Here is a 23,166-nt window from a genome sequence, read left to right as displayed (position 1 = left end):
GAAATTTGGATTTATCACTCCATAAGACCTGGTGCCAATCTTGTGCAGTTAGGCACGCTTCGGTCTTCATTTCAAGTTTCCCTTCCTCTTTTTAAAACAGACAGGAAGATGGCGACATCATCCCACTGAGACCATTTCTGATGAAGCCTTGCAGACTAGAAGGTGGATCAAATGAAGGATTAGATGTCCTTTGTGAGGTCTTTGCTGGATTTTGCTTTTCATTTTTAACCTATGTCCCAGTATGAATGATAAATATGATAGTTCCACATCAACTGTGAGAGACCTCTGCACGTTTATGAATATAATAATGTAATTTAACATAAAAAAGAGAATTTAGAGATTTGCATACACAGAACTAAAAGTGACATACTATCTTTATGAGTATAGGCAGCTCAGCGAAAACTTACCTCTGAGACGCTTCTGTGAATATTTGTCTCAGTCTTGCTTCTGTTTCACCGTAAAATCTGCAAAGAAATGAGACAACACGCTTCTTTAATTCAGTGAATAAACTTTCCTCATTTAATCTGTGGCTTTGGATCATGTGTAAGGTGGTGAGTAAAATCTTGCTGTCATGGAAACAAAGTAAATTTTCCCCAAAATAATCTGCTGGGATAGAAATATGGTGCCATGAAGTTTTCAGGCTATATGACCATACTTGCTCATGATTTCTGGGCCATTTATCACCGTCATGTGGGCTCCAACTTCACTGGCTATGGCTCGTCCAATCATAGTTTTTCCTGTCCCCGGGGGACCATACAGAAGAACTCCTCTTGGAGGTGGGATCCCTGTGGTAGACAACCGCTTAAAATTAGAGATCTGACATTTAATGAGAGTCAGTAAATCTAACTGTAACACCTCACATCATAATGACATCACTGGGGGTTAGTTTACAGCATGGTATAATCTAACATACCATATTTGGAAAACAGCTCAGGATGTTTCAGTGGAAGTTCGATGGTCTCTTTGATGACATCCAGCTGACTACTGAGTCCACCAATCATGCTATACGTGACCTTTGACCCCTTAGCTTCTGCATCTGGATCTGTTTGGCCTACTCTGCTTTTAAATCTAACTTTAGTGGAGCATGACAGGCAGTAGAAGGTGTCAGTACTCAAAGCACCAGCAGGAGGTGCTGATGAGCTTTTCTCTGCCTGCTCTAAGATGAGTGAGCTCTCCGGACTCACAGCAGTGTCTACTAAACCTGCTGAAGGATTCAGGGAGTTGTGGGAAGGAGCTACAGGCTGCGAGGAAAGGGAAAGAGGCTGGGCTTGTCGGCATGGAGTGCTGGCTGCAGGACCGAGCTCTCTAGGTGTGTCTGTTGTTGCATCGTGGTTGTCATCAACAGACAGCATGCTGAGCTGCAGGGAGAGTTCAGCTGATGTGGAGTCCAGCACAGAATTCATCACAGAGGACTCTTCAGTTTCAGGACTCGCTCCCAGGAGAGGAGCTGGTCTCTGGAGGGTGACGCCATCCTCCCCTTTTATGGTTTCAACCCGAAGGCTGCAAGAGCGGCCAAAATAACTCAAGGAAACGACGTTCCCAGGCAGAACAATGTTCCCAGCTAATATAAGAGAGACAAATACATAGTAGTTATTCTAATAAAGGAAATCATCTGCTTGATTATATTAAATTAAAGTACAAGCCATAGAATCTAAAGTGCATGGATATTTTATTTTATTTTACTGTACAGCAGAGAGGGAAACGAGGCTTGTGCATTTTCTGCAAAATATTAATAGCTTATAGTATAGTAGCTTATCCGCCATAACACATAATACTCTTTTTAGTGTATATACTATACAGTAAAAAGACAGAAAAATGCAAAGTCAGGTGTGTAAGAAGTACACACTTTCTACTGAAAGGTCTCAAATATTTCAGATACAAGATGAGGTGATGAAGATGAGGCAAAAGGACATACCCAGAGATCTCAGGAAGAAATCCTTGAATTCATCTGTTTCTAGTGTTTCATCTTTTGACCTGAAAAAAAGTTTCAGGTGGTTGATAACTAACTGGAAACATTTTTCTCTCAACTTCTCAGTGATTACTGACATTTGAACTGCAGTTGCATCTTGTTTCCAACAGATGGGGGCCTCGGCCTTCTGCTGGAAAGAAGGCCGAGGCTTCTATCTATCTATCTATCTATCTATCTATATGTATTCACCACAGTAGAATTAAAAGAACAACAACAAAAATAAACATAACTTTCATTAATGTACAATATATTGTAGGACTCATTAGACTGGATTTATGTTGCTGGATGTACTTAAACTGGCAGCTGTGTGTACAGTTACTGTAGTTTAGCAACATTTTGAGTATAGAGCAAACTGGAATGATAAATATATGTATACAGACTTTTTCCTTTTTTTTTTTTTTTAAATAAAAGCAAGGTAAACCTTACCTGTTAGAGAGAACCACCTCTTCAGCCTGAAGCAAGGGACCTGTTATTGGGTGAAGCATCAACTCATCCCCTGTCTTTACTCTCAGGTTGTTCTGAGCACACTTCTGCAGGCCAACTTTTCCACCTGGAAAGGAGGCGACTGGCCAGGCCAAGCATACCTGAAAGTATCACAAAGGGTGTCAGAGGAGAGGAGAGGAGAGGAGAGGAGAGGAGAGAAGAGAAGAGAAGAGAAGAGAAGAGAAGAGAAGAGAAGAGAAGAGAAGAGAAGAGAAGAACCTCCTGTTGTCCTGTGGTACTCGTCAGCAGCACGGGCCTCCCGATGCATGCGCTGGCTGATTTCATTGAGTTGAGGCTGAGTTGGGCTAAAGTTGATCTGCAGCTTTTGGGTGTTTTGTCATCAGCTGTGAAGCAAATTAAATAAAAATAAAAATAAAAATAAATAATTCAAGAAAAGCTTTTAGAAATGATGGAACTGCTGCATATGTTCCCAAAGCAAAAAATAATAGCATTACGTTTCAACTCATGGTTCTTACATAACTTGAATGTACTAAACTTCTTTTTGTGTTCAGCAGGAATTTTTTTCATGAGCCTAAACAAGACAAACCACTTTCCCAAATTTCATACATGAACTAGATTACCTCAGTGAAAGGTAACTAAATAAAAAGCATTTGATTGCTGGGTGGTGCTGACACTGTATTAAAGTGGGTTTGACCTGAAACACTGTTTACCTGATTTGACGATGCACTAGTTTGTTACTGGTAGGGATTTTTGGTAACAGTGTTTTCATAATTTCATGATGACTTTCAGCTCTAAAAGACAGATTTGTACTTTCCAGGTTGTTTCTCCTCGCTAATAGCCAAGCTTAAGGTTTTTTTCATGGCTTAATTTTTTGTGCAGATGAAAGATTCAGAGTAAAAACCAGATGTTACAACAGTGTTTTAGTTTAGATTCAAAAACATGTCAACAAATAAATGAAAAACAGAGAACTAAAAAAAAAAAGAGAGATAAGATCATGGCAAGTTTCTCCTACATCTGTAAACCCACCCACTCACTCAAAAAGCACAATGCATGCATAAAGTGCACTGTCTGGTGCTACCTGCATTTAGCAGTGCAATGACTGCAGAGCAGATGTGTAAAGTTTTGTTTCTCTACGTAATCAATGCTGGCAAAAGTATTTTGTTATGTAACACAGATATGAGGAGTTGAACTGATATAAGCCTACAAGCCCACCTGACACGTTGATTAGAGAATAAAAATGTGTTAGTAGCACAAAGCACGAGGTGCTCTGTATTATAATATAAACTCTGAGGGAGTCAACCATCTGCCATGATCGATTGGGAGATGAGAAGAAAGACATGACAAAACAGAAGATTATAGGCACAGTCAACAAACAAAAATAAAAGTAAATGGCATAAAACAGTGCCATAAAAATACATAAAGGGGGAAAAAGTGAGAGATAGATGGGAGTGGAGGAGTTCTCAGTGTATCTGTCCTACAGTAGACTGAGTCTATAGCAGTATAACTAAAGGATTGTTATGAGTCATCAAATACAGCGCTCATTATAAGCTTTATCAAATCTTCAAAATAGAAAGAGCCCAGTAATAATTATAGTGTGTTAGACTTAAGAACAAGTTCCAAGCTACCAGGGTTTCTGTGAAAAAGTTTTAGCAGCTATACCCCAAAAAGTTGACTCTGTTTATCTGGGCGTAGCGTTTTCAGTGGGAGAAGCGTTCAGAAAAACAGTGCATACTGGAGGTCATGCCCCAAAGAACCAACAGAACCACATCATCCGCTAAAAACAGAAGTGCTGTTCTGAGTTTCCCAAAGTGGATGCCCTCCTCAGCCTAGCCATGCCTTAAATTCCTGTCCATGAAAACAGGATTGGAGACACGTGGCAAACCAGGCAGAGTCACACCCACTGAAAATGTGCTTGAGTTTGTGTCAAGGATAAGGACACGCCTCTCATTTTGGTTACAGAAGGACCCAATTGCCCATAACAGAAGGTCTTGGACCCCATCCTCCTGCAGTACATCAGGTGCCTCTAGGCACCTAATGTACATAAGCCTTCTCTAAGTCTAGAAAGTGCACACAGAGTGCTGGTCAAGGCATTGCTCCTCCTGAATTTGAGGTTCAGCAATTTGCTGGAGCCTCCTTTCCCGCTGACTGGAATAAACTTCCCAGCAGCAGAGAAATTTCAGCACACTCTTACCTCACGCAGAAAGAAGGAAGAGACAAAACGAGGTAAGTGATTAGAAAAATGCAGGAATTGGGATAAGAGGTTAAGTAAGAACTATGTTTTTATTAGATTTGTTAAAGCAGCTGGACTGTTCTGGAGGGTGTTGGGAAATGGATGACCAGTGAATATAAAGAAAAAAGAGAGAGAAAAAGAGCCACAAATGCAAATCTAAACAATGCAAACAAGTTCACAAACAAATGCTGCAAACAAATGAAAAGAATAAAGGCACAAAGCTCAGAAAACGACTCTGGAGAAAAACAAATGGACCAGCAGCATCAGTGAGTACTGGTCCTGTGAGTGCAGCAAGCGCCATGCTGGGACTTCCATCTTCATAGTACAGGTAGCTTCGTTTGCATGGGGGTTATACCTGATTTATATAATACAGCCTGTTAAATGTTTAGACTCATGTCTCGTCTTCTTACCTTTTTCAATGAAGTCGATGACAGTGAAAGAGTTGCAGTTCAAACTTTTGCAGCTTCCTCCGTCGGTGCGAGATGTTTGCAGGCTTGAAGAGTCATTTAGGCCCTCTTTCAATGAGAAGGAGCTATCTCCTTCACTCGCTTTTTTTGTTTTGCTTTTATTTTTCTTTGAAGACATGATAATTGCAAAAAGCTTCTCCACGTGAAAGCAGAAACATGTGTAAACATCAAGCGGTGTCGTAAACTTCCTGGTTAGAGTTTAGTCCCGCCTTCATTTACCGTAAATCCACATATATACGAGCGCTTCCTGGCAGGTGGCAGCAGCACTTTGTATTTGTTTAATTCTAAAACACTTGTGTGTGGTATTTAAAATATATATGTATATAACATATTACAAAAATAAAAATAATACCTGAAAAATATTAACCTCTCGTAGAAAACGTTTCTATAAGATTGTAGAGGTCGAGAGAATGCAATGCGAAATTTCGCTGGAAAATTCTTTACTTTTACGTATTTGATTTTACAAGCTAGTAGAATCACAAAATGAAAGAAATAAAATTATTGTTCTTACTGCTTGGGTGCATTCTTAAATTCGGCATAGCTCTACTAAACAGCCAAGAAGCTCCGGATTTTTTGATAGCTAATGAACAGCAGATGGCACGTTAGAGAATGCAAAACAAGAGCTAACAATAGTTAACAATAGCTTGTAGCCAAAAAAGCCGATCACTTACAGAATTACATGGGTTAATTGGCAGATTCTTTGGCCAATTTTAACGCAATACCCATGCGTTCCAAGCTAAAGTAATCTAAAAGAATTGCGAAAGGAGTTTGGTTCACGTGTCAGGGCTGTTTTAGTGGTTCATTACGGTATTTATGCAATTTCCTGCACGGACGTTTACGCAACTGTACTAGACAGCTCGTTTACCGGCTGTCAGCTGAATATATTCTGCTTTTATTCGGTTACTTATCGTGTTACGGTAATATGGCTGGCTGTACCTTTGTTGCCAGACTTTTGCCGTTGGCGAGAGGCCGCTTTTGTAATAACATGTCTCTTCCCGTACGCACAGCTACCCGTGCCTTTTCCTGCACTTTAACTTGTTCACAGCTTCAGCAAGTCCACGGGGTCAGCGCTTTAACGGGGAAAGTGGACCGATTCGGTGGAGTGACAGTGAACCTGGCTGAGGTCGGACTGCCGGGTGACATCAGCGAGAGCTCATTCAGCGGTTTACTGCAAGGTTTGTCGCCCTGAACTCTGGCTGCTGTGTAGGAGGAGAGGGAAGGCAATGCGCGCATCCTGTTTACCCCAAAAGCTCTTAAATCATCAACCTGTCTTAACTAGTGGTCTGACAGTTATCTATAATAGGCCGGTACTGTTTGTACATAAGGTATTATATATTTAATGTTAAATTGCTCATAGCATCTAAGCCAAGGGAGCATGTCTGGGGTATAAAATGTTTTTAAAATATGTTCTGTGTTGTTTCTCCGAGCAAAAGCAATATTACTTTTAAAACATTGATACTATTGTTATTACATTGCAATTACTGAAAGTTCATCTTCGGGGGTTTACATGTTTTCATATGGTTCTTCTTTATTTTTTCAGCTCTCCCTTTCATTGAGCCAGCACTCGCTATCTTACTTAAATGTAAAATGAAAACTCTCAATGAGCAATTAAAAATGTCCCTTATCTATTTTTGTGGCTGCTTTAATCCAGTTAGCTGTTTTTCAGTTGTCCATCTTTAAACTCTACTCACATGAAAACTACTTCCACCAGAAACGTGTCTGCTGTTTGTCATTCTCTCTTTATCTTTTCACATCTCTCTCTTGAGATTGTCTTCACAATTCAATTAGGTGCAAATGCCTTTTAAAAGCTTTTCACTTTTTATTATGTCACTTCTGCAACATATTAACTGTTTCTTTATGTACTTTATAGTTTATGGGAGATACAAAATTAAACTGTATCTGAACTCTGCAGATTCTTTAGCTCAGTGGAAAGCAGAGGGGAAGGCAGCAGTGTGGCTTCGAGTACCCATCTTGCTGAGTCGATGCGCTGCCGCCGCCTCGGCTCACGGCTTCACCTTCCATCATGCCAGAAACGACTACGCCATGCTGGCTCTTTGGCTGGGAGAGGGGGAGAGCAGACTTCCAGGTTTTGCAACTCACCAAATTGGAGTGGCAGGTAGAGATTTCTGCCCTGAAAGTTAGGGGGGGGGAAACTCCTCTTGACTCTGGAAGCAGTTTTTACAGGAAAAGTCTCACCTGAGGTCCTTTTATTACCATTACAGTAAACTACAGTGGCTACAGCACATGTCTCAAAAATGCAAAGTGAGTCAGTGGGCCAGAACCCACTGGAAACCATAAGACTGAGTTATAAGAGAGTTACGAAGTGGACCTTTGGTTAAGATTATCCAATCAAACCAGTGGGTTCAAAGAGTAATAATATATATGCTAAAATACAGATAAAGTGTGGGTAATAATTATTTGACCCCTGCTGAATTTGTAAGTATGCTCAGTTACAAAGAAATGAACATTCTCTCAGTTTTATGGTAGTTTCATTTTAATGGAGAGAGACAGAAAATCAGCCAGAAATAATGAAAAAACACAAATTACATAAAAAATGTAAACAGATTTTTATGTCACAGAGTAAAATAAGTATTTGATCTCCAAGCAAAATATGACTTAGGGCTTTGTGGAGAAATCCTTGTTGCCAAGCACAATGGTAAGACGTTTGTTTGTTGGTCACAAGGCTTCCACCCATCTCAGGAGGGATGTTGGCCCACTACACCTTTAAAGTGCTGTGAAAAAGGTTTTTTTTTTTCTTTAAAAACATATTTTACACACTTACATGTTTCATACTGTGAAACAAATTATAATGATAGACAAAGATAACTCGAGTAAAGTGATGATTTAATTTATTAAGAGACAAAAGCTATCCAAACATACGTGGCGCTATGTGAAAAAGTAAAGCTAAAAACTGGTTGCGTCACCCTCGACAACAAGAACTGCAATCAAGCATTTGCGAGAAGTCTTTCTTTCACAATGAGTCTTTCACATCGCTGTGGATTTCAATCTAATGAAATCATCAATTAAAAACTATTTTGTATTTATTCAAAATGCCCTTTTTTTCTTTGTCTAACATTACATTTTTTTGATGATTTGAAACATGTAAGTGTGACAAAAATGCAAAAAAATAAGATCTCAGGAAGGTGGCTGACATTTTTTCACATCACTGCATTTACGGCCACTCTGTGGAAGTTCTCTTTCAAACATTCGTTTCGGTTTCTCATTATGGGGAAAACTCTCTCAGCGTTGTCCTCAGAAGCCTCTATGGCATTACTCCAGCCAGCATTGGCTGGCACTTGTGACGCTTGCGCCAGGGAGGTGCCACCCTCCCCCCTATAAAAGGGTGTGACGCAGCGTCACCCGTCATTCAATTTCCTCTTCTCGCTTCTTAGAAACCTCATTTCTCCTGACTGTCAGCGTTAGTGCCTGCTTAACTTTCCACTCGAGCAAGCTAACACCTTGGTCACCAGGTGCTAGTACGGCTCGCTTTTCCGGTTGCCTGTTCTTCACTACAGAGCCAGATTGGAGAGTGTGTTAGCTGCCATCACACACCTAGCACAACAGTTAGCTGACCAAGCTAACTGTCCTTGCTACACATGGTCACCAAGCCAAGTACCACAAGAGCTAGCCACCACACTAGCCAGGTCATACTAGCTCACCATAGCTACCCGACCGATTTAAAAAAAAAAAAAAAAGATCAGCGTTAGCTGTCCAGCCATTCCAAGCTACACCAAGGTTCCTTAATATGGCAGACTGTAAACCGCTTCCCAGAATTTGTCCCTGCAGATGCGCAATCTCAGGTTCAGATACACATGAGGCTTGTGTGATGTGCCTCGGGCTGCAAAGCGCCCACACTGGGTTCAGGCAAACTCTGCGCTTGCCTTTGTCGAAGGCTAGCCCACCAGGCTAGCCTGTCGAAGAAGGACCCAATGCTGTCTCCAATTGGCGCACCGATGGAGCACACTGAGTCAGCCACACCAGGTACCAGCTGGGGCAACGAGATGGATATCATCCTCCAGCTGGTGGACAGTGCTAAGGTCAGCTGTGAAGCTATGCTGTCTGATTCCCTGAAGGATAATGACGAGCTACTCATAGAATCCTCTGAGGGAGCATCGTAACATCTTGTTCAGACGAGGATGACAACGTTTTCTTTGCCCCTTCTGGTCAGAATACTGCGACACAAGGTCTGATTGTGATAACCCCGGCACACAGTCACACAGGTATGGAGCTATTTGCAAAACAGGCAGCTGAAAAGTTGGCAGTCCCATGGCCCACAGTGACAACGGAGACCTCCACCTCAAGGTACAAGGTTAAAAGGCTCCCTAAAGCAAAGCGCACTACTAAGCAGGTACTGCCACTTATCCCCGAATGCATGGACAAGGTCATACGCTGCTGGGCAAAGCCATTTTTGTCACCCAACCCCGTGCAGGGAGTAGTGGCATTTGACTGCGCTGGAACGAAGGAGAAGGGCATCTACCAAATTCCCATAGTGGAGAATCTGGTGGCTTCTCATCTCCACCGAATTTCTACAATCCTCCCTGGTTGACAAGGCGTATAAATCAGTTGCCACCACCGTGAGGGCATTGAACACCTCATCACTCCTGCTAGCCTACTCGGCAGAGCTCCAGGACCAGACTGCTGTGAACCCCAATGCTAGCAAGCTGTGGGAAGAGCTGGGCGTCATTACAGACCAGTGTCTCCACCTTACTAGAGCAGCAGTACAAGCGGCGGGCAGAGCGCTCAGCTCTCAAGATAGCTGAACTTGTTGGGACTTTCGGACAGAGAAAAACGTGACATTCTGGATGAAAGCATCAACCCCACTGGGCTTTTTAGGGACCACCGTTGCTACCATGCAAAGATTGTGTGAGGAAAAAAAGAAAGAGGGAAGGGCCCTGCAGCTGTGTCTCCCTAGGAAGACCCAGGCTGCACCTCCGTCTACGATCGCTCAGGTCACCAGCTGTCCAGCCGGCGTGCCGACATTTAAAATCCCTTGCCGCCCAGCTCCACAGGTTGCGGCCCAGTGTCCCCTAGGATCGCAGAACCCTAAGACCTACTGGCCTAGGAAACACGTCCCACCTGGTGCCGCTCAGGGTGCCCCACCACCAGCCAAGCAGTCAGACCACAAGAAGAAGCAAACTGCCTAACATCTCCCCACAGGGAGATCGGAGCCGGACCAGCCCGGGCTCCAAGTTCACTTCAGGACTCAGTATGGAGAAGTGTGTTCTGCCTCCGTCTTCCAGCGCCTGGGACTCGATTTGGATCCCGCAGAGCACATTCCAACAAAGAGACGAGACACTGTTCAGCTGAGTCAAGCGTGTCACAGTCTCACAAAAGCACACTGTTTATTAAAAACTCACCCCCTGCATCCAGGCATGTTGCCAAGGGCACAGGAAAAATGTGTGAAAAACACAGAAAATATGTTGAAAAACATAATGCCTTCACACCCCCAGGCACCACCAGGGTCGATTTCCTAAGTGGTGTCCGGTCCCATGAACGCTGGTCAAGCACGGGCCACCTGTGCATGCACTTTCGGGTCTGGGCTACAGGACCAGTTTCTGCCACAAGAGGGAGCCAAAGTCCCATGTACTTTGGAGTGCCTGACTTTGGGGCCCCTGTCAGCAAGAATAGAGAGATGGCGAGCTCTTGCTGTGTCAGAGTGGGTTGTGAGAACATTAGAGCGAGGCTACCATTTGTAATTCCCAACCACCCCTCCCAGATTTCACAGAGTGATTTTCTCTCTTGCAAAAGGCGAATCAGCCAGGATTCTGCAAGAAGAAATAACTACCTTGCTATCAAAGGGTGCAGTACAAGAAATACCCGAGGACCAGAGGTAATGAAGCTTTTACTCAAAGCATTTTCTCGTGCCCAAGAATGGAGGGGGACTACATCCGATACTGGACCTATCAGCATCTGAGGTCATACAAATTCAGGATGTTGACAACCACAACTCTGCCGCATGTAGTGCACCCAGGCGATTGGTTTACATCAATAAACCTGAAGGACGCATATTTTCACATCCCTATTTACCCGCCTCACAGAAAATTCCTGAGATTTGCGTTTCAGGGCAGAATGTATGAGAACCAGGTTGTGCCATTTGGTCTCCCATAATGGGAAGAGAGCGTACCAGGTTGACAGTGGATCACCTGATGGCTCTGGGTTTCACCATAAACTATGAAAAGAGTGTCCCGCAGCCAGCTCAGGCCATCTCTTTCATAGGAATAGCTCTAAACTCCTTGTACAGAGTGTGTCTCTCTGTGGACAGAGTAAAAAGTGAGCGACAACTGGGACTCACGACAGAGGGCTGCTCATATAAACTGGTTAGAATTGATAGCAGTGTTTCTAGCACTGAGACACTTTCTTTAATTTCTCACACTCTAACCAGAGTGAAAGAGAGAGGGCTAACAATGATATTGATTGCCCCAAGGTGGACGAGGTCCCATTGGTTAGCGGAGATTATGCCCCTTTTGTGGAGCAAACTCTTTCCTCTCCATCTCCGATGAGTCCTAGTCTCCCAAGCCAGGGGGGAGAGTTTTCACCCTCACCCCGAGCACCTCGCTCTGTGGCTTGGCCTGTGAGAGGTTGAATCTGAGGATGGCAGGACTCCCCCCAGGGTGTTATAACCACTATTCACAGTGCTAGAGGCCCCTCCACAAGATCATTGTATGAGAACAAGTGGAGGGTATTTGAGGAGTGGTGTGGAAAGTCTCACACTCTCTCCTTTCAGTGCTCTGTGACAACAATTCTCTCCTTTCTCCAGGAATTGTTAGATACTTTTCCACAATTAAAGTATATCTAGCTGCCATTTCAGCCTGTCATGTGGGCTTCGTGGATGGCCCAGTGAGCCATCACTAACTAGTCTACCGTTTTATGAAAGGGGAACAACGGCTCCACCCGGTGTCTAAATCTCTTGTCCCCACATGTGCTGGGGGCCTTTGTGCCCAAAAATCCTCATCTCCAATCCACCCCATTGGAGCTGGAAGCTTTTTGCCCTCCTGGGTTTTAAATGCACCTTAGAACACACATGCATCAACACTAAAATGAGCGGGTGGAGGGAGGTTTGGAGTCTTCTCTCACCCCCGTTCTCTGCGGCCTGCTGGAGCGGGGGGGCTAGGAGGAGGAGTTGGCCGTCGGACTGGGGTCTGGAATGTGGGGCCTCCCTGCTGCTGCGGAGTCGGGGCGGTCTGCTTCTCCCCACCGCAGGGAAAAGGGTAACACCACCTGGGTCTGGGTGCATTTCCCCCCTCCAGGGGCAAGGGTACCTAGACCCGGTTCGTAGAGTAAGCTTGGGGAGTGTGATCGTGTGTACAGCGTCTCTTTATGTCTGTCTCCACGTTGGTTGAGTGTGGAGTAAGTGCATATGAGAGCATGAGGGTGGGAATGGATGTTTGTATCTGTGTGTGCCTGTATGTCTGTGTCTATATGTCAGGTTGGGTATCAGATGCCACCTCTCTGGGGACATCTCAGGCCCTCCAAGGTTTGGAGGCCTATCTCCCCCCACCACCACTTCCCCTGCCGGTGGCGGACTCCCTCAGACATTGGTGCGTTGGTGGTTCTTTGTGTCCGGGGATGGGCGTCCAGGTACACACCGGCTCACTCCTTGGCGGCCGCTTATCGGGGCCTGGAGCCTGGGGCTCGCTCGGGCCACTGCGGAGGTGGGGTGCCCCCAGCCTCTCGGCCTCTGTTGGTCTTCCTTGGTCTCTTGTGTTCTGAGGGCCTCTGGATGTCTGGAGTTTTGATCTCCTCCATACCTGCTTCATGCCCTGGAGGACGGGGCTGTGGCCCCCCCCACACCCTCTAGCAGATCATTACATGAAGGAACCTTTTAAAAAAACAAGCACGTCCATGCTCACAGGTGTACACACGGGTGATCACACACACAAACTACACCCTTTTTGGCTCCTACCTCAAAGCACACTGTGCGCTGTCGATCTTACGTGCTGCACAATAATGTTTAACATTTGGTATTTACTGTCATATTCCCATATATCATCGTGATGTTGTTTATTCTATTACTCTCGTTTTCTTCTGCTTGTTTTCTTTTTTCTTTCTCAGGGGTGATCCAGGTGATCGATATATGCATTTTTTTTCTCTGCTTATTCTGTTGGTTTTTGTTTTTTGCCCTTCTCCCCCGTCCCCCTTTTCAGCTGTTTCTCTTTCCCTCTTTCTTTCTCCCCTTCTTTCCCCCAGTCAAGTCTGTCCCGTATTCAGCAAGTGAAAATAAAATAAACAATAAAAGGTGAATCAAATGGACCATTACGGCAAGGCTGGGATGGTCAATTTGGTAAAGTAAATCCGTTGGGCATCTTTCTTCGCCTTTAGACAATAATTCTGATGGCAAAAGAGCCAAACAGGACAGGCAAAAAAATAAAAATAAAATAAGAAGCTTTTTGCCTCCTCCTGTCTCCTCCCCTGAACAGGAGCACCTACATGCTCTCTGTCCAGTTAGGGCTTTGTGTACCTATATAGAGAGAACAAAGGCTTTCAGGAGGTCGGATCAGCTGTTTGTTTCCTGGCCTAAACCACATGTTGGGAAGCCCATTAGCAAACAATGCATTTCCCACTGGATTTTTGAGGCAATCCAATTGGCTTATTCCAGCACGGGTCTGTCACTGCACCATCTCTAGCCCACATTGTGTGGGTCCCCACGAGACCTCCTAAGGTGGCGGTCAGTTGTTCAGATGGGCTTATCTGGCAATACGGAAGTCTGCATATCCCCATAGTGAGACACCGAAACAAATGTTTGAAAGAGAACTTGAGGTTACTCTATTCCGTAACCCCCATTCTCTGATAACATGTGTGAGGTGTCTCACAAGGTCACCCTCCTTGCACGAAGTGAGGAAGAGGTGAATTTATCTTGAATGACGGGTGATGCTGCATCACACCCTTTTATAGGGAGGAGGGTGGACCCTCCCTGATGCAAGTGTCATGACTGCTAGCCAATGAGAACGGGGGTTACGGAATAGAGTAACCTCAAGTTTTGTTCTGTCTACTTGAACGTTTGCGTCCACAGTGTGTACTGTATCTTCTCCAGTATGAATTTCCCTGAATTGCCTTTTAGGGAAAAGGACAAGTTGCAGTGAGTCAAACTGGGCAAGTAGAACAGGTGTTTGTTGCCAAAAAAAACCCCCTTGTTTTCATTGTTATATGCCAGTGCTGGATTGCACAATGAAATTCAGCAAAGTTCTGGTTATTTCTGTCAAATGTTCTCCTTCAGGCAGAACTCCATCAGGACAATCTGACCCTGTGGAATGAATTCAGAATGCATAACCCTGTAAATGTTGAAAAACCTGCAGGTATCCTCTTGATTCTCTCTGTACAAGTCTGAGGTCCGTGGCAGATGTCCAAGAACAAGTGATCTGGATGATACTTGCGAGGGTCATTAAACAAAATAGCCGTAGAGCTGGAACCAATCCAGAAGTGTACACATTTAAATAAATAAAATTTTTTAGGTTTTCTGAGTAAAGCTGCTGAACTATTTGATCATATCTTGTCGCCTCCTGGTAGTTTTTACATCAACCTCTCAGTGGAAAGAGTTTGTGCTGTGAAAGAGAGAATCTCATCTGTGGATGATTGAGCCGAGCACATTAGACCAAATGACAATTGTTATGGACACAAAGTCTATGTAAACCCATCAGCGATGACAACTGCCCTCCGCATTTGTTTCCTAATATGATGAGTGCCTTGCGTGTTGCGAGTGGTTGTGTGACAGAATCTGTCAGATGTGACAAAAGATGTAAAAGTGTTGAAAAATCAAACTGTATTCTGCTGTCACTTTTAAATCACTTTTAAATAGCTAAAGCTGGAGTAAACTGTGACCTACATTTGGTGCTAACACAAAACACCAGTAGTTTGTTATCATCTTTAAATGGATAAAAGCTTGTTTGTCATTTGGGATTTGCATTTTTTAACTCTGGCTCATTTCACTTACGCAAATGGAAATTCACTCAGGACTGACAGTGAAGAGACGATCAACAGGAAAAGGAGTTGCTCAGCCCAAGTGCTAACTTTGTGATTGTCCAGCAGAGGGCAGAGTGCCATTCATACCTTTACCAAAGAGTAGATGCACTTAAAGCATGTCAGAACATGTCCAGAGCATCTTTCTGAGGAATGGGGACCAGAAACTCCCTTTTTTAGATGCCAGATTTGTTTGATGATGAAACTGGGTTCAGGAATCTGAAATACACAGCTGTTTAGATTCCAGTTTCCTTATGTGTGTGCTGACTGTGGCTCTTGATTATTTTCACAAAGATACAGCAATAGGGCCAAAAGTATAACTCGTGATTGGAAAGCAGTCATCCATTAAATCCTCTGTCATCCATACGCCTGATGTCCTGCCAGACTCAGATTTTACCCAATAAGAGAGTAAAAAGGTTATTTTTCACAACTGGTTCCTATCGTAGTTTTGGCCAGTACCCCAAAACAGTACTCACTAATAACACTGTCAATTAATGTCAGAAGTTATTTGAAAGTCATAATGGCCTTGGCTTTGACCCCTAACAAAAAACAAAAGAGTGAAAGTTACTGGGAAAAACACAACTGTTTTTCACATTGCAGAGCCTTTGATTAAATCTCTAAGATAACTACAAAGGTGGGCAGGGACACTTTAGTGTCTCCTCTAAACCTGTAGTAGTCTCTTCATTTTGTAGCTTGTTATTTAGGCAGAGGTTTCAGTTCCTTTTTATTTAAGCTAGGAAATTCACTTTGTTCAGCACACTTAGCAGAGCCTTTTTTCAGTGGTCCAGGTAAACTAATTTCCATGTCTCTGTGATGCAGTGGAAAAACACTTATAGGGCTCAAATTAACTGCCACTCTTCAATATATGTTTTTATTTCATATTTGTAAGTATTTTTTTAATTTCCATTGGGAAGGGAATTTGATTCTCCCTAATCAATCGCTACAGCGGCACCAACCTGAATCAAGCATTATTTTACATTAACATTGATGCCAAGTTTTATCTGTAGAAGAGGTAATCACAAGTAAACAACAATGCTGGGTGATTGTCTTGTTACTCTTTCCTTCTTCCTCTTCTTAGTTATTTCTCCTGCTTTTTCCTCCTTGGTTCCAGGATACAGTTTGAAGACGCTTGCCAACTGTTTTATATTTAAAACTTAGTGGGCTTGAAGCTCAGATTCATAATGACCTCATAATGTAAAGATAAGAGCATGAACCTGTAATTGTTTGCGATACCAAAGAGTAGTAGACAGTAGACAAAAATGTGTGAAATATGAAGTAAGTGGCTCAAAGTTTAACTATACAATTAAGTGATAAACAGTTTTTTCTATTGAATCCACAGGGGGTTTTTTTGTCTCGTACTGTAATTCTTGCTCCCCGCTCCTCATGACCATTTTATTTCTTGGACTGAGGGCTAAATAATGATAGCCTCCTTTAGCAGAAACCAGGCGTCCTCCTGCGCCATATGGCACAGGGACTGGGGATGACATCAATTTCCACTTGGAAGTCCAAGTCAAGCCTTTAGCAAGACACATCCCTCTTTACGCATCTGTGACATTCATTTGAGGAGGCTTGTCTTGGTCGGTCAGACAGAGCAACCGGAAAAGAAAGTGGCTCATTTTTCCTCCTCCTCCTCAACTGTCAGCAGCGCATAACTGCCTTGCTTAGTCACTAGCTGCTGAGAAACATCAGAGAAAAACTGTAAATGTTGAAGTCGGATGTCCACAAATTTCTCAGCTGAGTCACTCAGACTTTGTAACTGTAGAAAGTAAAGCAATTTGCTGTTCCACAGAAACAATTTTTAGTTAACCTTGTGTTTTTGGAAATTGTCTGAGTCTTGGTCTTGTTCATTTAGAAGATTTGCAGTTCATTAAAATTTGTTGTTTTCAGGAGATATTCTATATGTATGGCTAGTATTACTTTAAATTTAGTGCCGATGAGTAATCAGCTGATGTCAAGATTTTATACATTATCAATAGATCGCATCAATCCTTGTGTCTGACAGGTGTTCCTCATAAGGCTTTCTGCCCTGTAAATTTGCTGTATTTGGTACTGTCATCATTTTTTGAAAAAAAAAAGTGTTATTCAGAGTTGTTGGTTGTTTTGTTTTTGTTTTTCTTTAACTGGCCACTAAACCAGCAGCTACACTGTAGACTAACCATTCAAAAAATTACATCATAATTTGGTAATTTAATAAAATTACCAACTGGTTACATTGTGACAAATCTAAAGCTCTAAAGTTGCAAAGTAACCACTTTTTGGGCGACGTTATATTGATCTTTTATAGCTAATGACGTAAACACAACGTAAATATATCAAAATAATGCTATTGCAGTTTTTTGTCAAACACAGTTTACATTTTTTATACTGTAAATAGAACATGTTACAGTTTATTTTTATTATTCTTTTTTATTGTTTTTTAAATTGCTGCTAAACTAGACACAAGAGATGACTAGCATGTTATTACTGTCTTGCCCCGAACAATTGTTCTCTGCAGCAAAGCTTGTGATATGTTTCTTTATCTTGTCACTACATTACTGGATGTAATTCAGTATAATTGTGGGTCCTGATCTGTGGCTATAGACTGATTTAGATGTTTGCAGTGTGGGACCTCAATAATGTCAGTGCATACTGTAAATTCCTTTAGGATAATTACCTTTACAGTTTGCCATCCATCCATTTTTTTCCACTTATTCAATTCAAGTTTACAGGAGCGCCTCAAGCCTAATGTAGATGTTACAGGTGGAGCGGCAGGGTACACTGTAGACAAGTTGCCAATCTATCACAGGGCTAACACATAGTGACAGACAAGCAGATCGCATACAGTCAGTGTTAAGAGTCACAAATTAATCTAGCCCCACGCATGTCCTTGAACTGTGGCATGTTGGAGTACACTGAAGGAACACATGGCAGAACATGCAAACACACAGAAAGGCCCTGGACTGGATTTAATCCCAGAACCTCCTTGCTTTGAGCCAACAGTGCCAACCACCTCAAGTCATTACAGTTTTAGTTCACCAAATTACTCAAATCTTCAAGCTTGTCCAGCTCAGCAGCCCAGACTGTTACCATCTTGATGTATTTGTAGGTCAGAGATTTGAAGCAAAACAGAAAACGAACAAATCAGTCGTCATCTTCTGAAACCTGACAGCGGCCTTCTTCACCACATGATGCATGTGTTATGTGTCCAACCAAATGATTGGTTTTGTGCCAGTCTACCACCACATTTTGCTTAAAATTATTACGATTTATATGCAAAATGTGAACCAGCATATAGGGACACAGGTGCTTGAATAATATATAAAATTAATGTCTGACTGATTGTTTTGTCCAGGTGCAGTTGTTGATGAGTCCAGTGGAAAGGTCCTTGTTGTCCAAGACAGAAATAAGGTATCTGTTTGACTTTATTATTTAAATGCGCTATACACCTTATATCTACACATCTTATATCCTCCTAAAAGCTGATCTGTCCAATATCAGTCACACAAATGAACCACTGATGGATCAGTCATGCTGCTGTTAAAATGTGGATGATTAGTATTTGTTTATTTAGTAACTTGGGCCTCTGTTGACTCAAACCTTGGCTGGAAATCCATTCACACTTAACATAGCTCAACACAAAATTAGCTGACCTCAAGCAAACATGATGTTTACATGAGTTGAATGCACTCAAACAGTTCTGTGTGCGTCTGTAAGCTCTCACAGAGCCCTGCTGTAGTGCTCATGGTGTTTTGAAGTTAACTTACAACAGGCCTCTTTTGAATCCTCTTCGACACAGCTTTGTTTGCATTTTCGGATTGCTGGCAATTTTGAAAAGTGATTGTGTAATGTTGATGTCATTTGGGAACTGTTACTCTCATAAGATGTCCTTTATAAGATGTTAAGACCTTTTCAAATAAGCAGCCTAAACTAGTGGAAAATCTGATGTCAGGTAGTTTTGATCTTGAGCATACTATGTAACCATCATGGTCAGTTAAAAAGAAACCAAAATGAAATGCAGGACAGCAACAGCCAACTTCCTGAACTTAAGGTTTCAAACCAAAGTCTGACATTATGGTGGCTGTGTACATCTTTTATTACAGTCTGTGGTATTTTCCTTGTAATTAATAGAGACAGGTTCATACATTAAGATTGTCAAATATAAGGTCCTGGGCCCAAAAGCGGCCCAGCAAAGACTCCTATTCAGGCCACTGGATGGCATTGGAAAAAGTCGATGGCATACATTTTTGCCAATTTAGAGTTTTCTGGTAGCATCTTATTACAGCTCAGTGGTAACAGTAGGGTAACAAGGCAGAAACGAGAATGTATATAGAGAGTTTAAACTGTAATAATCTCATCGTAAAAATGTAATATTGACTGATGTTTAGGCATATTTGGATAGTATTACTATATTATAATGCTTGAATTAATCCTACATTAGGTTCCGAGCATTCTAATTTGTTTAAAAGCAATACTGTAAATATTATATGTAATGTCTGGATTATTAAATGGAAACATCTGTAGTAGTTTCTCTGTAATGAGCAGAAAACGGCTGCAAAATGCAAAGCCGCCTGTTTCTATTTGATAACATATCATATTATATGTTAGACAGATAAAAAGTGCTATCAGTTTTCCTCCTGATGAAGTCCTCTGTGAAGTAATTAAGTAATACAGAAACAATTAGGTGACATTAGAGTTTCTGTTTTTTCACTACTATCTACTATATATTTTGACATTTTCAGCAGCTTTGCAGATAATGTCAGTATTACCTGTGCTGGCATGCCACAAAACCAGCACATGAGCATGTTTGTTCCACAAACATTAACTGCAACACATGTACCATTGTTCACTGTCAAAGCAAAGTGGCAAAAGGCTGGACCTCTACATGCAAAAAACATCTCTCAAATGTCTGCTAGAAATAAAAGAAGTGATCAGTGCCAAACCCAACAGAAACTATTGCAGTCCTGATCCAAGAGGTTTGACCTATGTATGCAAGATCCAGATTTATTAACCCAGTTATTATACTGAGGTATAGGTACAAATATTATATTTAAAACATTTCTTTTAAGTTAAGAAACAGATCTTAACATATCCATATGTTGCATTATAAATGACAGATTTTGCTTACATCTAACATGTGCACCAGTCTACAGTCATGGGAGCATGTAATGTATTTTGTCCCAAAGCAGAGACGAGCAGTTAGTGGCCTGGAAGTGTAGAGAGTCTTCTATCTCCTCTTCCCCTGCTCCTCCTCCTTCTTTCCTCCTCCCTATCGAGCTGTTTACTGGAAACGAGCTTTATAACAGTCTGGCCCTTTGGCAGTAGAAAGTTCCTTACAGGCCGAGTCTGTTCAGAGCATGCTAAGGGTTATGAACTTCCTGAAAAGAAACCAAACTTTATCACTTTTGCAGGACAACTTACATATTCCCAGTGGGCTCAAGGTAATTATATCCATCAGGGAGCTGAATGAGGTAATGGTAAGAGTGTTTAACCATCATGCAATGACATTTACGCAGCATTTCTCGGTAGATTTAGTGTGAACAGATTGCGTACGGTCAGCATTCTTACAGCACTTCTTTGGAATGATTTTACATTCCGCTGCGTGTCCTTCTGTGGGGAAGAGAGAGACGCTCGACTTTTTAAGAACCTCAACAATTATTGTTACACAAAGTCTCTTTATTTCTTTCTACCAGCACACTTTAGAAACCGTTCCAAAAATATAGCATTTGGTTTACAATACATGAAAATAAATGCCGTAGTGCATTTGTGTTCCTCACAAAGAGAGGATCTGCAAGGGAAAAAAAGCGCAGCACATTCTTTAAGTAACTACAAAAATATATATACACAGACATCATAATTTAACCAGCAGCATACTGTCATTAAATATCAAAGGTAAGTGGTGAAACAGTTGTGGAAGACATACTTCACCACAGCAAATGTAAAAGTCTCCAGAGTGAGGAAATAAATCTAAAACATAACATGAAAGGATGCTCAGACTGGAGCATTTCTCATCTCATTATTACAGCTTGATCCATGGTCATTTTCTAACAGAGGAAACAAAATGTGGCATTATTAAGTGACTTTAGACTAAGACTGAAATAGACCTTGTTGCAGTGTACATGTTGATAATTATCTAAGATACATTTACAGCAGTGCCATATATCACAATTGAAGTTAAATTTGAACTTTGCTCTGGAATTTCAGACAAAGAATGCTTGGAAGTTTCCCGGTGGTTTGTCTGATCCAGGAGAAAATATTGGTGAGTGTCACGCTCAACAGAGCAAAAGAACTAATACAGTACATGTAGCTAAATTCTTTGGAGTGTAACATTATACTTAAAGATGATACATATACATTCATTTGAACTATACAAAATAAGGCACATGATATATATGCAAATTCTTCAAATTCACCTTTTCTTTTAAAAAGCAGCTTTAAAATTATGTACATGACCCAACCCGAAAAGCAGCATCAAATGTTCAAAAATATATGTGTATTTTCCTTTTTCCCTTCTTAACGCCATCTGCAAGGTAATACTGACAGTGGAATTGGATCATCGTTCCTAGATCAAAGTCTTTTAAATGCCTCCATGTATAAATGTTAAATAAATCTTTCTCAGGTACGACTGCTGTTCGTGAAGTGTTTGAGGAAACTGGTGTTCGCTCCGAGTTCAGATCTCTGCTAAGTATCCGGCAGCAGCACAACCACCCCGGTGCCTTCGGCATGTCTGACATGTACATCATCTGCCGGCTGAGCCCGCTAACCTACGAGATCAACTTCTGCACTCAGGAGTGTCTACGCTGCGAGTGGCTGGACATCAGCGAGCTGGCCAAAACCAGCGAGACCACGCCCATCACCTCTCGCTTAGCCAGTCTTCTGCTTCATGGCCTGGAGCACGGCTTTGATAAGATTGACCTCAACATGGAGGAGCTTCCTGCTGTTTACTCTGGGAGGTTTTACCAGTTATATTACAGACAGCTTCCCATACTGAAATTATAGGAGCTCCACAGATCACCTCATTGTAGCCAGATATGGTGAAGCACGGTTGTCACCATTAGTCAAATATTAAAAATGTATTTATAGCTGGACTGTTACTTTTGAAGAATTACAGTGTAACCGGTTGGATTAAAAACACACTGCAAATTTTAGGATGCTTTTTGCATCTGCATTGCTGCAGTTTTAAATGTTTTATTTAACACGTCTTGGTGGCCATGTTCAAAACCCAAAGTTGGCGGTCTTGTAATATGTATTAATCAATGATAAAAAATGACATCACTGTCAGAGATAAGTGGTGACTTTAGCTAATTTTATCTTGGTTCCAGTTTCATTTCAGAAATGGGAAAAAACTGCCAACTTTGTAAGTCAAAAATGAATTCTTTACCACCCAAACAACTGCCAGCAATGAATATAGGTTTTCCTCTCCATGTTGGTCATTTACATCAGCGGTCTCCAACCCCCGAGTCGTAGGGTACCGGGCCGCGAGAGTTCAGGCTCGGGTGTGAAATTTATGGTTTTCAGGGGTTTTATCGGTTTTTATAGTTTTTTTTTATTTTTATTGTTTTTAGCGTTAACTCTGTTTCTCTGGGTCTTTTACCATGTGTTATGAATACATTTTTTTTGGTACCGGTACTGGTTTTATTTTGTTGTATTTATCCGCGACGCCTTAAAGGCCGGTCTGTGAAAATATTGTCAGACATAAACCGGTCCGTGGCGCAAAAAAGGTTGGGGACCGCTGATTGACTTTTTCACAGTCAGTAATATGGTGATGACAAGGCAAAGCAATGTCTTTAAAATGTTGTGCTGGGATTTAAAGGTTGTGTTTCTTGCCGAACAAGCACAATCAACAGCCAATAATACAACAATTCACCAAGTCAACACTTATCTATTTAACAGTCCAAGTCCTACGTGTTCAAAAGGAGAAGAAATGCTTGGGTTTTGCTTTTAGTGTTTCTTCTTCTTTTAATTCAAATTTTATATTTTTCAGACTTCTATAATACAGTTAGATTATTGTCGGATTTAAACGTGTTTTCTTATTTATGAAAACACTCAAATATGCAGTATATTACCAACACCCTGCACTTAAACCCAGACTCCAACTTAGACTTTCATTAGGTTAAGGTTAAGCA

General features: G+C 41.9%; 2 protein-coding genes across 2 annotated transcripts in view; one reads left to right on the top strand and one right to left on the bottom strand.

The window, feature by feature from the left end:
- The window catches only part of afg2a (AAA ATPase AFG2A), a 110,207-nt gene extending 104,892 nt beyond the window's left edge, over nucleotides 1-5,315 (bottom strand). Inside the window, exons 1-7 of the mRNA XM_085416748.1 lie at nucleotides 5,054-5,315; nucleotides 2,672-2,796; nucleotides 2,396-2,553; nucleotides 1,916-1,974; nucleotides 914-1,561; nucleotides 656-785; nucleotides 408-464 (exon numbers count right to left, since the gene is read on the bottom strand). Of these exons, the coding sequence (XP_085272874.1) occupies nucleotides 408-464; nucleotides 656-785; nucleotides 914-1,561; nucleotides 1,916-1,974; nucleotides 2,396-2,553; nucleotides 2,672-2,796; nucleotides 5,054-5,228 (1,352 nt within the window). The 5' untranslated portion in view covers nucleotides 5,229-5,315. The remainder of the gene's footprint in view (nucleotides 1-407; nucleotides 465-655; nucleotides 786-913; nucleotides 1,562-1,915; nucleotides 1,975-2,395; nucleotides 2,554-2,671; nucleotides 2,797-5,053) is intronic.
- Nucleotides 5,316-5,392: 77 nt separating this feature from the next.
- On the top strand, nucleotides 5,393-22,047 carry nudt6 (nudix (nucleoside diphosphate linked moiety X)-type motif 6). The gene is made up of 5 exons (XM_085416775.1): nucleotides 5,393-6,285; nucleotides 7,023-7,226; nucleotides 18,396-18,451; nucleotides 21,245-21,299; nucleotides 21,660-22,047. The coding sequence occupies exons 1-5, from the start codon at nucleotides 6,033-6,035 to the stop codon at nucleotides 22,037-22,039; spliced, it is 948 nt and encodes a 315-aa protein (XP_085272901.1). The 5' UTR covers nucleotides 5,393-6,032; the 3' UTR covers nucleotides 22,040-22,047.
- The last annotated feature ends 1,119 nt before the right edge of the window (nucleotides 22,048-23,166 follow it).

The sequence above is a fragment of the Rhamphochromis longiceps genome, linkage group LG2 (genome assembly GCF_057381845.1).
Source record: "Rhamphochromis longiceps isolate RC_006_pf linkage group LG2, R_longiceps_female_GT1.1, whole genome shotgun sequence".
NCBI lineage: Eukaryota > Metazoa > Chordata > Actinopteri > Cichliformes > Cichlidae > Rhamphochromis > Rhamphochromis longiceps.
This window is presented reverse-complemented; position numbering and strand designations above follow the sequence as displayed.